The sequence below is a fragment of the Phacochoerus africanus genome, chromosome 10 (genome assembly GCF_016906955.1).
Source record: "Phacochoerus africanus isolate WHEZ1 chromosome 10, ROS_Pafr_v1, whole genome shotgun sequence".
Taxonomy (NCBI): domain Eukaryota; kingdom Metazoa; phylum Chordata; class Mammalia; order Artiodactyla; family Suidae; genus Phacochoerus; species Phacochoerus africanus.
The window spans coordinates 3,207,805-3,220,287 of record NC_062553.1 but is presented as its reverse complement, the minus strand read 5'-3'; the positions used below and the strand labels follow the sequence as shown (position 1 = coordinate 3,220,287).

Here is a 12,483-nt window from a genome sequence, read left to right as displayed (position 1 = left end):
GTAGGATGCCGAGGCCATGCTCCTGGCATGCCAGGGTCAGGAATGACCAGGACTTGGACAGGCCAAGATGGGAGAGGGGGTGTTCCTGGGGGCCCTGGAGTGTGGCAGGGGCCGGAGACAGCAGGCAGATCAGAGCGGCTCTCTGTGTCCCCGCAGGAGACCAGCATCCCCGAGGAGCTGCTGGTGACCGTTGTAAAGCCAGGGCTGCCCACCTTGGCCGACCTGCACGTGCTCCTGCCGCCTCCCAGGCCCACGAGGAAGAGGAGCCTCACGAATGACAAGGTACCTCCTCCCGCGGCCACTGCCGGGTCCTCCCTGCCCCTGCCCCGCCGAGGGTCCCCTGGTGACTCCCAACAAGCACCTCGGAGGCTCGTCACCACATAAGGGCTCATCTGGCACCTGGACGCAGGCGGCGAGCGCTCCTCCCCTCGTGGCTGCACCAGGGTCACGGTGGCAGAGGAGCGGGGAGGACGGGGCACCAGGGGGACCAGCGCCCAGGGGCATGTGCTGCTTTTACTCCCGTTTCATTGGCTGGAGCTGGTGGCACCGCCCCAGCCTCACTGCCAGGGCTGCTGGCATGTCAGCGAGCACCGTCCAGGGCCCCGGGGCTCGGGTTTCCTGACCTCCAGCTAGGATGGGGATGCAGAGATGGATCAGAAACCCTTCCCCACCGTCTAGGGGGACTAGAATTCCTTGACTAGCAGATGGTAGCTAGTGTGGACAAGGGTGCGGACCAGCCGGCCCCTCGTACACTGCTGGGGGTGGGAAATAGCACAGCCACCTTGGGAACAGTCTGCCGGTTCTTCTGTCAAACACGGAGTTGCTGTAGGACGCAGCAGCCTCACCCCCAGGCGTGTACAGAGAACTGAAGGTGCATGACCACACGTGTGTGCACGAATGTTCCTAGTGGAAACAACCCCCGTGTCCACCCATAAATGAGTGATAAACAGAAAGTGGTCCGGCGGCACAGTGGAATATTATTCAGCCATGAAAAGGAATGAGATTCTGATACAGCCTGCACTTTGGATAAACCTTGGAAACGTGATCCTCAGTGAAAGAAGCCAGTCACAAAAAGCCACATGTTGTGCGCTTCCGTTTATAGGAATTGTCCAGAAGAGGCAAACGCACAGAGACAGCGCCTTGGGGGCTGTGGGGGCTGGGGGCTGGGGGAGGGGGCACTCATGGGGGCAGGGTTCCCTTCGGGAGGATGAGAACGTTCTGGAATTGGAGAGTGGTTGCGCATCTGTAAATATACTAAAGACCAGTGCCTTGTACACTTTTTTAAAGTACTATTTCAAAAGATGATGGGCCAGAACCACAGCCAAGCTCTGGCCTGGTCGTGAAGACAGATGCTCACGCAGACGGGCTGGAGGAGGGAGCCGCGCTGAGGCGGGGATGAGCCTGGCCCGCGCACCCCTGGGGCGGGTGGGGGCGTCCACTTCACAGGGTGGTGACATCCCACTTTACAGACCTGGGAAGTGAGGCTCCGTGAGGCTACCACGAAGAAGGATGGCCAGGGCCTGGAGCCCCATTGTCACCCAGGCTGCGGAGCCAGGCTCGAGCCACCCCAGGCTGCCTCCTGGTGGACACGGCCACAGCGTGTCCCAAAGGGGGTCCACACCCCCACCTGGGTCTCCCAGCCAAGCCCCGCCCCTGCTGATGGGGTTCTGGAGGTGGGCAGGTTCGGAGCCATTGACCCATTTCTCCGACGGGGATCTGAGCGCAGAGGCTGGGCACAGCTTGAGGGAGGCTGCGGGGTCCCAGCTGCAGCCTGGAGCTCGGGACAGCACCCACTTGGGGCGCAGAGCACCCCCGCCCGCCCGCTCCCCTGACCACCGCCCGCAGCTCCCTGAGTTGGAGAGAAAATGAGCTAAATTACGAGAGTCGGAAGGAAAGAAGATGAGAGAAGGTGCGAGATGGGGGCCGCCACCCGCTCTGTCCTGAGGGCTGAGGGTAAACTACGGGTGTAGTTTGAGAAACCACAGCCACAGGTCACGGCTGCGGCTGCGGCAGTGCCCGCCTGGCCTTGCAGGGTGCAGAGCGCAGGGTTCGGGGCGCTGTGCTCGATGCTTCTCTGAATCCTCGCACTGGCCTGAGATCAGAAAGGTGCCGCAGCTGTGCCAGGCCACGCGGTCAAGGCGCAGAACCTGGTGTCACCCTGGATCCTTCGAGTCGGGGGCTGTGGGCTCGTTGCTTACACAGCCCGACTCGCGACCCTTGTTCCGTGAGCAGGGAGCCAGCCTCGAGTTCTGGGAGGCACCCGGCCAGGTCCCCAGGGAACTTCCTCCCCGGGGCCCGGGAGGGGAGCCACAGGGATGCCATCCCTGGGGAGCCTCCTTCCCTGGCACCTCTGCACCCCCCTGCACACAGGGGTGACCCCTGACAGCGTGTGGGCTGATTGTCCCCTTCCGAACACCAGGAAACCCCCCCGCCTGAGAATTGCCAAATCAGTGGGGCGCCCAGGAGGCCAGCTGTCCCCACCCTCACCCCGTGACCCAGCAACGTCTCCCGCGATTTCCTTGCCTCAGGTGTGGGATCACTTGCCCCCCAGGTCACCTGTTCCGTCCCCGCCTCGCCTTCTTCTTGGTCTTCCACCTCCAAGAGGCCTCCCCTGATTCCTTTGGGGGGTGAGGCAGGGGGCTCCTGGAGTGTCCCTGGGTTTCCCCAACTCTGCCGCCCTCCACGGTCCCAGCTAAATCCAGGGCTTTCTGGAGGCAGGGCCACGGCTGGGTCACCTCGTGTCTCATGACAGGATCTTGGTGAGAGTCGGCTGGGGGCTAATGTGCCCACTTTACGGCCAGGAGAGTCAGGTGCTCGCGGCTCCGCAGGGTCAGGCGGACGTCTGCCCGGCTCTCCCGCTCCCTCTGCTGGGTCCCCGAGGGCCCCTCACCCCCTTCTGTGCTTTCAGAGGCTCATGGCCATCCGGCAGGTGCTGAGCGCACAGAAGATCAGCTTCCTCCTGCGAGGCGGGGTCCGGGTCCTGGTGGCCATGAGGGACGAGGACACAGGTGAGAGGCTGGCCTGGCCCCGCCCCCGCAGGGGCGCCTCCGCTCATCACTGTGGGGGCGACAGAGGGCCCCGCCCCTGCCCACATGCTCCTGCTGCCAACCCAAGCAGACCCAAGGCCTCGCTGTCCTCTGGGCGGATGGGGCACAGAGCTCTTGCTTTAATTCCTGTCGATATTTAGGGTCTCAAATGATCTCTGCCCCCACCTTTGGATTTTGGGGAGCAAGAATCTTTACAGAAGCCAAAGTGCCCCATCAGCATAAACTGGACGGAGGAATTCTGTCCGCTTTCTGGGAGGAAGGACCAGGGCTCGGATTGACCCCGGGGGGGGGGGTCCAGGGCACGGGGCGGGGGCAGCTCCTCCAAGGCCGAGGCTGCAGAATGCGGCCCCAGGTCCTGCATGGCCTGCCCGCCTCTCAGCCACACCCACCCCTGGAGAACCTGCCCGATGCGAAGCGTCCTCCCTCCCATCCGAGGAGGCCGGAGGGGCCCAGGCGGGGGGGTGGGGGCTGGCCGGTGCCCCTGCCGCCGCTCACCGGCCGCTTTGGTGCAGATTCTCCGAGGCTGGGAGGCGGCAGCGGCTACTGGGCCGTGGCGGTTCTCTTCGTCATCGGGCTCTTCGCCGTGGGCGCCTTCATCCTCTACAAGTTCAAAAGGCAAGGCCATGGGGGGGGGGATGGGTGGGCGGGGGGGGGGCTGGGGCGCCTTCCCCGCTCAGGGGCACTCACCCCTCACCCGGTGTGGGTCCCTGGGTGGGAGGGCGGGGCCTGGGGACGCCTTCCCCGCTCAGGGGCACTCACCCGGCGTGGGTCCCAAGAAGCCCAAGGAGGGAAGGGGCCAGACGCCACCGCCCAGTCAGCCGTGGCCGAGGCGATGGCTGAGTCGGGAGTGGATGCCCGTCCCTTCCTCTTTCCCCTTGGACCTCAGTTTGGGCACAGATGCCCCCTGGGCTTCTCGGGGGCACCTGAGAACTGCAGGGTGGCAGAAGTTGCCTGGGGAGCGCGGAAGGCAGGCCTGGCAGGCTGGGGCGGGCAAAGGGCAGACTTTCTGTCTCTAAATCGCTTTGGCCCCTGAGGGCGGGTTCCCACAAACGGCTCCAGGTTTATCCCACGCAGCCTCCAGGGTCCCGAGGGAGCCTGCCGCCCTGTCCCCCGAGGATGGGGAGGGAGGGGGAGGGGAGGACCTGGAGTCAGGCTCAGGACGTGCCCCAGAGGGAGGAGGTCTAAGTAGCCGCCCTGGTGCCCGGCACGCCCAGGGCTTGGGACTGAAGTAATCACGCCCTGGGCAGTTGCCGTGGAAACAGTGGGCACAGTTCTGGGGGCGAGGCTTGTTCCCCAGAGCCCCGGGTCCGCCTGGGGAGAAAAGCAGAGCAGGCGGGAGCCCCAGAAATGCCTCCTTTGTCCGGAGGCCTCAAGCTCTGGCACAGCCTGTGGAGCCCAGGGAGCTGGGCTCTCGGGGCTGGTGCAGCCGTCAGCATGGGCTGGGCCAGGCTGCGTCCTCAACGGTCCCTAAGTCTCAGAAGCTCACAGCCACCCAGCGCTACAGCCCCTGGGGCCAGTCCGTGGCCCAGCCTGCCTGGGTCTGGTTATTCCCCTGCCGTCTAAACATGTCCAGAGGACTGTCAGCATTTGGGGGGCCTGCTCTCCCACTGGGGCTCGGTTCCCTCATCTGTAAAATGGGACCATGGGGCCTTTGGGGTTTGGCTCCAGTGACCTGGGACATCGAACGTGAAAGTGCCTGGCCCAGGGGCCCCAAGCCCAGTCCTGGCTGAGGCAGAGGGGCTGGGCGCTTGCCCTCCTCTCCCTCTGCCCCTGGTGGGGCAGGAACATGAGGGTGGCACTGCCCCAGAGCCCTCAGCAGGCCCTTCTCAGAGCCACCACATGGGAGCGCACACCCACCAGCCTGGCCTGAGCCCAGAGGGGCCGGGTGACGGGGACATGAAGGAGAATAAAAGACCCTCTCCTGCAGCACCCCTCAGGGGAGGTGGGCAGAGAACACCCCGCGTGCCAGGGCAGAGGGAAACCCAGGGCCCGGGAGCTCACAGGAGGGAGGGCTTCCTGGAGGAGGTGGTTTGGAGCAGAGCCTGAGAGAGGTGTCAGCACCGCCCAGAGGGGCTGGCCCGGGACCCCGCTGGGGGCTTCTGGCGGGGGGGGGGGTGTCCTGGGCGGAGCCCTGAGCCTCCTCCGCTGCCCCCCAGGAAACGCCCGGGCAGGACGGTGTACGCGCAGATGCACAACGAGAAGGAGCAGGAGATGACGAGCCCCGTGAGCCACAGCCAGGGCGTGCAGAGCGCCATCCAGGGCGAGGAGTTTATAGATGGTGAGCTGCACCCACAGACTCTAGGTAACGCCCGCCCCCAACCTCTCCCCCTTCCGTGGGCCCCCCAGCCGCCTCGGTGATGGCAGGAGCCGCCAGGCTGCCCGTGGGACTAAAGCAGACTGGACGCCAGACCCCACTCCCTGTAGCCCCTCAGAGCCCGTCCAGCCCCCTGGGCTTCCACCGCGAAGCTGTCTCTGTTCTCGGACGTTGGGGGCCTCTCCCCACAGGCCCCCCCCCGCCATGATCCCAGCCCTCCCGTCACTGGAAATGATAACTTCCCGAGCTTTGTGCACATGGGCGTAACCATCTGCACACAGCACTTCACAGTTTACCAGGCGTTTCTGTCCTGGAGTTCCCGTCGTGGCACAGTGGTTAACAAATCCGACCAGAAACCATGAGGTTGCGGGTTCGATCCCTGGCCTTGCTCAGTGGGTTAAGGATCCGGCGTTGCCGTGAGCTGTGGTGTAGGTTGCAGACGCGGCTCGGATCCCGCGTTGCTGTGGCTCCGGTGTACCGGCAGCTACAGCTCCGATTAGACCTCTAGCCTGGGAACCTCCATATGCTGTGGGAGCAGCCCAAGAAATGGCAAAAAGACCCCAAAAAAGGGGGGAAAAAAAAGCGTTTCTGTCCTGTGATCTCCTTGGCTCCTGCCAGCTCAGGTGACACCATGACCACACCTCCTGGTGTGGGTCTGGGTTGAGGGCTGGTTCTCTGTCGGGGTCTGTCATGAGGCTGCGGTCGAGGGCTGGGCAGAAGCCTCTCTCCCAAAGCTTCCGCACTCAGATGCCTGGCAGCTAAGCCACTCCTGCCTGTGACCTCTGTGTGGCCGGCGAACAGAGAGGGGACAGTCGGGCAGCGGCACCGCCTCCCCCTTGCTGCTGGCTCTGTTGGTCGAGGTGACCACAAGGTCTGTCCATTGTGGGGGGAACATAGCATGATAGGATGGCACAGGCCCAGGTCCGCTGGGGAGCCAGCAGCCCGGGAGCTCTGGGACCCACCTGAGGCTTGGAGCCTCCTGCTGCATAGTGAGCGCTCTCCCACTGGAAGAGCAGGAGCCGGGCTTCAGCCAATGGTGCCTGCGCTCTCACCTCCGCAGCCTGGAGGTGGCTCCTTGTCAGAGGTGAGGACCTCGGGGCTCAGAGAGGGACTGTCCTGGCCCAGGGCCACTCGGCTGGTGGGGAGGGGCTGGAATTCAGCCCCCAGGACAGCCCTCTCCCCTCCTTACCTGGCACTCTGCAGCTTGTACCCAGCAACCACCCACCCCTTGGTGCTGTGAGGTCCCCAGAGCGGAGTGTGGCAGGAGGGTGCGCCAGCCTCTTGTCCCCGTCATGTGCTGTGCTGTCACCGCCCTTTTGTCCCTTCACCCCTGTATCTGTTGTGCCCCTGGGACCGTGAGGGTGTAAATCCCTGTCCTCATCTTGGCAATGACTGGAGGTGAGGCTCAGGGAGGTGACACCACTCACTCACCCAGGCGGCACAGCGGACAAGCGGCTGACCTTGAGTCCAAACCCAGGCTGGCTGGACCTCAAAGTCCTGTCCCTCAGTCTCTCCCCAGAGGGGTCAGGACCTGACCCCCACCCTTCCCCAAGCGCCCCGACCTCGGGGGTCCCCGACGGCTGGCAGAGCGGCCCCATCGTCACCCACACCCACCAGCCCGGCTGGGGTCCTCAGGGAGCAGTGTCAGCAGCTTCTGGGACCCGGTAACTGCCACTCGGATTTCCCGGGCCCTTGTTCCAGGCCAGGCCATGTGTCCGTCTGAGACGGGACAGCTCAGGTTCGTGGCAGTCACCCCACTCCAGGGCCACTTAGCTGATGGAGCCCCCCGCCCCCCGCCACGCGGCAGCCCCAGGTGGGGCCCGGCTCCCCGCGCACCCCCAAAGGGCCCACTGCCCTCTCTCCGCCGCCTCCGGGTGGCCCAGCCCCCACCTGAGAGGTGGTAGCAGAGGCTCCGAGGCGACCCGGGCCTCCCAATCTTGGACAGAGGGGTGGGCATCCAGGGAGGGCAAGGGCCGGAGCAATGAGAGTGTAACGCCGACGGAGTGTCTCAGCAGAGCGCTTGGTGCGCCAGGCCCTCGAGTGCAGTTCCCGCCCGGGCCCCCCACAGTCCTTTAAGGAGGGCGCTGTTAGTCTCCCCCAGTGACAGAGGACCAACCCGAGGCCAAGACGTGACAGGCCTTGATGAGGTCTCAGCCAGCCTGTGGGCTCCCGACCCGGTGACCCAGGCAGCCCTGCCGGAAGCCCCCTGCCGCTTCCTGGGATCGGTACCGGGGTTGGGGGGCTCTGGCCCTCCCGCCCCAGCTCCTCCCACTGCCCACGCCTCGACCCCTGGTCTCAGAACGCAGCCCCGCCCGGGAGCACCAGCCAACCCCTTTCTGACCAGCACTGTGCCCTTCTCTCTCCTGCCGCCTCCCCGGCCTCACCGCGCCCTGCAGTGCCCCCTGCCAGGGGGGGACAAAGCCCCTCCTACATCCCCCTGCTGCCGATGCCCGGGGTCGGCCCGCTGCAGGTCAGTGGGTGCGGTGGGTGGCGGCGGGCCGCAGCCTCACCCCAGGGGCCCTCTGCGTCCACTGCTTGTGACGGCACCGGGAGACCCCCCTCAGTCACCGCCCCCAGGAAACCCAGAGACCCCACCGCCTCCGCACCCGCGTCTGGGCACGACCCGCACGGCTGAAGGAAGCCGGGATGCCCCTCACGTCGGCTGAGGCCACCGGGCCCCGCATGCCAGTCCCCCGCCCCCGCCCCCGCCCCCGGCTGCGCTGACACCATCTCCGCTTCCAGGGACGCACTCCGGCGTGGTCCTGAGCATCAACTCCCGCGAAATGCACAGCTACCTGGCGAGCTGAGGCCTCCAGGCCGCGCCCAGGGCTCTCCTCTCCGTCACTTCGTCCCCCGCGGAGGGCACAGGACCACCCACGCCACCGGCACCAGGGCAGGGACCCGCCTCCCCCCAGAGACCTCGGGAAAGCCACCTCCTCCAGCCCTGCCTGCCGAGGCCACAGGTGCCCCTCTGTCCAGTTCCAGCCCACCTGGCCCACGGACGCCCAGAGGACCTGCCGGTTCCCGCCTCTCTGGACACCAGGCCCGCGGCACCACCCGCTGTATCTGTCCCCTGACGCCCAGCACTTCTCTGCCGCCGGACCCAGCGTGGCTGCCCGCACCTCGTCACCCCAGCTGAGGCCTGACTTCTCGAGGCCGAGGCCGGTGCCCTCTGGATCATGGGAGGCGAGCCTGCCGGGCTGCCCGCTCTCAGACCTGCCAGGTCACCTGCACCGCGGGCCTGCCCTGCAGAGGGACCCGAGCCCTGCTTTCCTCCTCACGACCTCCAGGAAGGCAGCTCCTGCCCCCTCGGCCGTCCCTCTGCGGAGGCATCCACCCCCTCCAGAATCTGGAAAGCCTATTGAGGCCCTCCCGACGCCGCCCTCCATGGCTCCCACTGTCCTTCTTTTTAATCTGCGGTTAATGTAAATACCTCTCTAGGTAGCTGTTTGCGTTTGGGGGGTGGGCTTGTTCAACTTCCTATTTCCACTGCCAGGCAGCAGCCCCTTTCTTGGGAACCCCTTTCCAGAATGCCCAGGGCTGCCCCCTGATTTTCCTGGCAGCCCTCTCTCCCTGGGGCCACAAGGCAAAGCTCTCCTTGGCTTTCCCAGACTGGGGCGCCCACCGGGTCCAGGGTATTCAGTGCCTGCCCTTCCACAGGCAGCCAGCAGGCGGCGCCCTCACAAGGCGTCCCCGGAGGGACCTGCACAGAAGCCCAGGAACCAGAGAGGTTTAGGACCATAGAGCCGGCAGGGCCGCCAAGCAGTGTGGCCCTTCTCTGAAGATGGAGAGGCTGAGGCTCAGAGAGGGAGTGGCTTTCCCAAGGTCACACAGCAAGATGGCAGCAGAGATGCCCCAGGAGCCGCCCCTGCTGCCTGTGCGGCCTGAATTCACTCACTCAGAGACGCCTAGAATCAGGGATGTTAGGACTATACGGGGGCGGATTTTCACCTTTGGCCTTGAAACGAAATCAGTCTCCCCCTCCTTCCCCCCGGCTGGGCGCGCGGTGGGGACCCCAGATCCTGGGCTGGGGACTCACTGGCCGTAGTGCTTCCAGAATGAAGCCGGGGGGAGGGGGCTGATGACCCACTCGATGAAGGAAATGTGGCCTGGGGGAGGGAGCCCCACAGGTAAACAAACCATCAAGCCCGGAAGGGCTACCCTGCGCGGGAGACCCTCAGTCTTGGGGGGGTGTCCCTGGAGTCCAGCCCATTGGGTCACAAATGGGGACTCAGACCAACTCCGAGACCTGCTTGCAAGGGGTCACTGCAGGTCACAAGGGCAGGTGGGGAGAGGGGTCCCTCTCGCCACCCTGTGTGCCCACTGGCTGGACCCCTGCCCCCACCGCGTGGGGTCCTCAAGACCCTCCCAGGGGAAGGGCGGGGTGGGGGACCCGGGGCTGGAGCTGGCAGGGCGGGATTTGTGTGGGAAGAGGGTTCTCCTGACTTTGCTCCCCCCACCCACCTGCAGTCTCCAAAGACCCCTTAGGGAGCCCTGTGTCCTGCCAGCGCCCCACCCAGCCCGTCCTGAGAGCCTCACACTCAGGTCAGCACCGGTCGGCACCGCCCAGGTCCAAGGTGTTCCCTGGACACGGCCCCTCGGCTCACCGGTGCCTGTGCGGGGCGACCCCTTTGACCCCTGGACCCTCAGTTTCGTCCTCTCGCTGTTTGGGTAGAGTTCGCCCCTCAGCTATTTGTGTTTTTCTCATATTTTATGTTACTATTTCTGTCAAGAGCACTTGGGGTGTTGGACCCAAGAACCTGAGAATGAGTTGGCATCAATACCTGTGAGCTTCTCCGTCCCGTAACCGCGTAGCTGGCACGTAGGTCTGCGGATTCATCTGGTTCAACGCTGGAGGGTCTTCCCATCTGGGGGGCAGGGCCTGCTGTGGGAGCTAACGTTTCATGCAGCGGGTCGAGCCCACCCTTTGTATATGCACATAACAGAGATGCGATCAAGTCTTTCTTATTTTTCCTTTTTAAAAATCAATAAATCGTTTGTGATGCTTTTAACAAAGATTAAACGGAAATGATCAGCCTTTGCCTTATAATGAAGCTTTGTCCACCTTTCCCTAAACACCCGCGCGGGCCCTAGGATGGCGGTGCCAGGACCCGGCACTTCCCGGGGAGGTGCCATGGTTCTGGGACACTGGGTCCGGGACAGGCCACCCGCAAAGCAGGGATGTCACCACGTCCTCATACACAGGTCCCCTCGCTTCCCCCCGAGGGGCTCATTTGCCACATGAGGTGCAGAGGCCGAGGGTCCGGGGCCTGGCAGGTGCACCCCAGCCAGACGGAACCTCTTTACCCTGAAATGCCGTCCACTTGTCTTTGAGGGGCCGGGAGCTGATAGGAAACACCTTGGTGTGGTCAGATCACCCCCCGCACCCCCCCCCCCGCCGCCGCAGGCACGCATGCACACACACACACACACACTCACACACACACACACACTCACACCCCCTCCTTCTCGACCATAGCATGTGGAGTTCAGCGTTAACGTCCTCAGAAACTTCCTGCCACATCTTGTGCCCCTTGGAACGGGTGCCAGGTCCTGGGCTGGGGCCGTGAGGGACCGAGGCAGAGCCCTGGGCCCTGAAGGAGACCCCAGGCCAGTGGGGAAGTTGACGATGACAACCGGATCCAACAGGGAGGAGAAGGCAGCGTCCAGGGACCCCAACCAACACTTGCACCGGAGGCCAGCAGTGAGCGATTTCTCTAGCGACACGGGACCGCTGTCTGCTGCTTCAGGAGGGCTTTTCAGAGGCTTCCCACCCGTGGAATCTGTCTGGGCTGAAAACCGAGAGGGGCTTCTTCCCATTGCCAAGGCTGTGATCCCCCCGCAAACTCAGGAACTGGGCGCATCGTCGCATCAGACCCACTGGGGCACAGGCAGGGGCTGGAGCTCCACCAAGAACCTGAGCCCTGCCAGCCCTGCTCTGGCCTGGGGCCTCAGTGGCACCAGGAACCCCCCGGAATTTGCCTTGGGAGGCAGTGTCCCCCAAGTGTGAGGGCTTCCTCCTGGACCGGCCTCGCCCCACAGCCGCCTGTACTGAGGTTTCAGCGGGAATGCGCGCCACCCAGCCTGGCGGGCACTGGGCCCTGGGGGTGCGCCTCCCTGGACCCCAGGGGCTCCGGCCATGTGGCCCTCCAGGTCTGGGAGGTAGTGATGGCCCCCAATCGTCGGGACTCAAGTCGGCCTTGACGCTCCAGGTCCAGAGGGTGTGTGGTCTCTTGCGCATAGGTGGGCCTTTAGCCGGAGGGCCTCACCGGGGCTCTGCTGCTCCAGGGTCCCCTCCCCCCCGGGAACTCAGAGAGCCAAGTGCAGGGGTGACAGCTCCTATTCTCAGCTGGGATTTGCCAGAAGCAGCCACCGCAGAGGTTTTCAAGTGCACCCCCTGTCCCAGCAACCCCCTCTCTGCGGTGCAGGACTGTCCCAGGAGTGTCCAGGAGGCGCGGGATGTGGGGGCGTGGTGGGCACAGCAAGGCCCCTCCAGCGTCTGTCTGTCTCCCCACCCCAGGGACGTCTCCCTGTGTCCTGCGATCTGCTCTGTCCCAGCCAGAAGCGGGGGCCCTACTTCACGGCCTTTATCTCCATGTGCTTGTTAGTGAGGGCGCCTGTGTCAGGTGCATGTCTGTCGCCCGCTGCAGGGAGGGGTGGGCGCTGACACCAGTGTTTGCTATCGTGTCTCCAGCGCCCCAAGCACAGTGGGTGTTCGAGCAATGAACCGCAAATGAAGACGTGAATGAAGGATCAGTTGAGGAAAATGGCCGTGTTTATCCCGCGGCAAGGACAACCCGCAGAGAGGAGGGCCTCAGCCCTGTTAGCATTGGCCGGGTGCTGCTGGGTGGTTCGTGGGTGGGTGGTCTCCGGTCACTTCACGTGGGAGCAGACCCAGCGCTCTGGCCGCCCTTTCCACAGGACCAGCGTGGTTTAAACCGTAGGCCTTACTGTTACCCAGGATGGAGGGGGGGCTGATAAATCAGGGGACAATTACCACTCGACAGGTACGTTTGTCACATTCCCTGTTCCCAAGAGGAGGGGCCGTGCCACCCACCCTGTGATGCCAGGCTGGGCCAAAAGGGGAAGCACCAGGGCTGGTCAGGAGGCGGAGGGAGGGGG

The 12,483-nt window shown here is 64.6% G+C and overlaps 1 protein-coding gene across 4 annotated transcripts in view; it reads left to right on the top strand.

Moving 5' to 3' along the window:
* Positions 1–10,396, top strand: part of SORCS2 (sortilin related VPS10 domain containing receptor 2) — a 463,077-nt gene extending 452,681 nt beyond the window's left edge. For 2 of the 4 annotated variants that reach the window (XM_047798308.1, XM_047798312.1), the window contains exons 23-28: positions 157–282; positions 2,909–3,008; positions 3,560–3,662; positions 5,204–5,325; positions 7,758–7,831; positions 8,104–10,396. In XM_047798308.1, the coding sequence (XP_047654264.1) occupies positions 157–282; positions 2,909–3,008; positions 3,560–3,662; positions 5,204–5,325; positions 7,758–7,831; positions 8,104–8,127 (549 nt within the window). In that variant the 3' untranslated portion in view covers positions 8,128–10,396. Of the gene's footprint in view, positions 1–156; positions 283–2,908; positions 3,009–3,559; positions 3,663–5,203; positions 5,350–7,757; positions 7,832–8,103 lie in introns of all 4 variants that reach the window. The other 2 variants (XM_047798311.1, XM_047798310.1) reach the window with 2 other exon arrangements.
* The last annotated feature ends 2,087 nt before the right edge of the window (positions 10,397–12,483 follow it).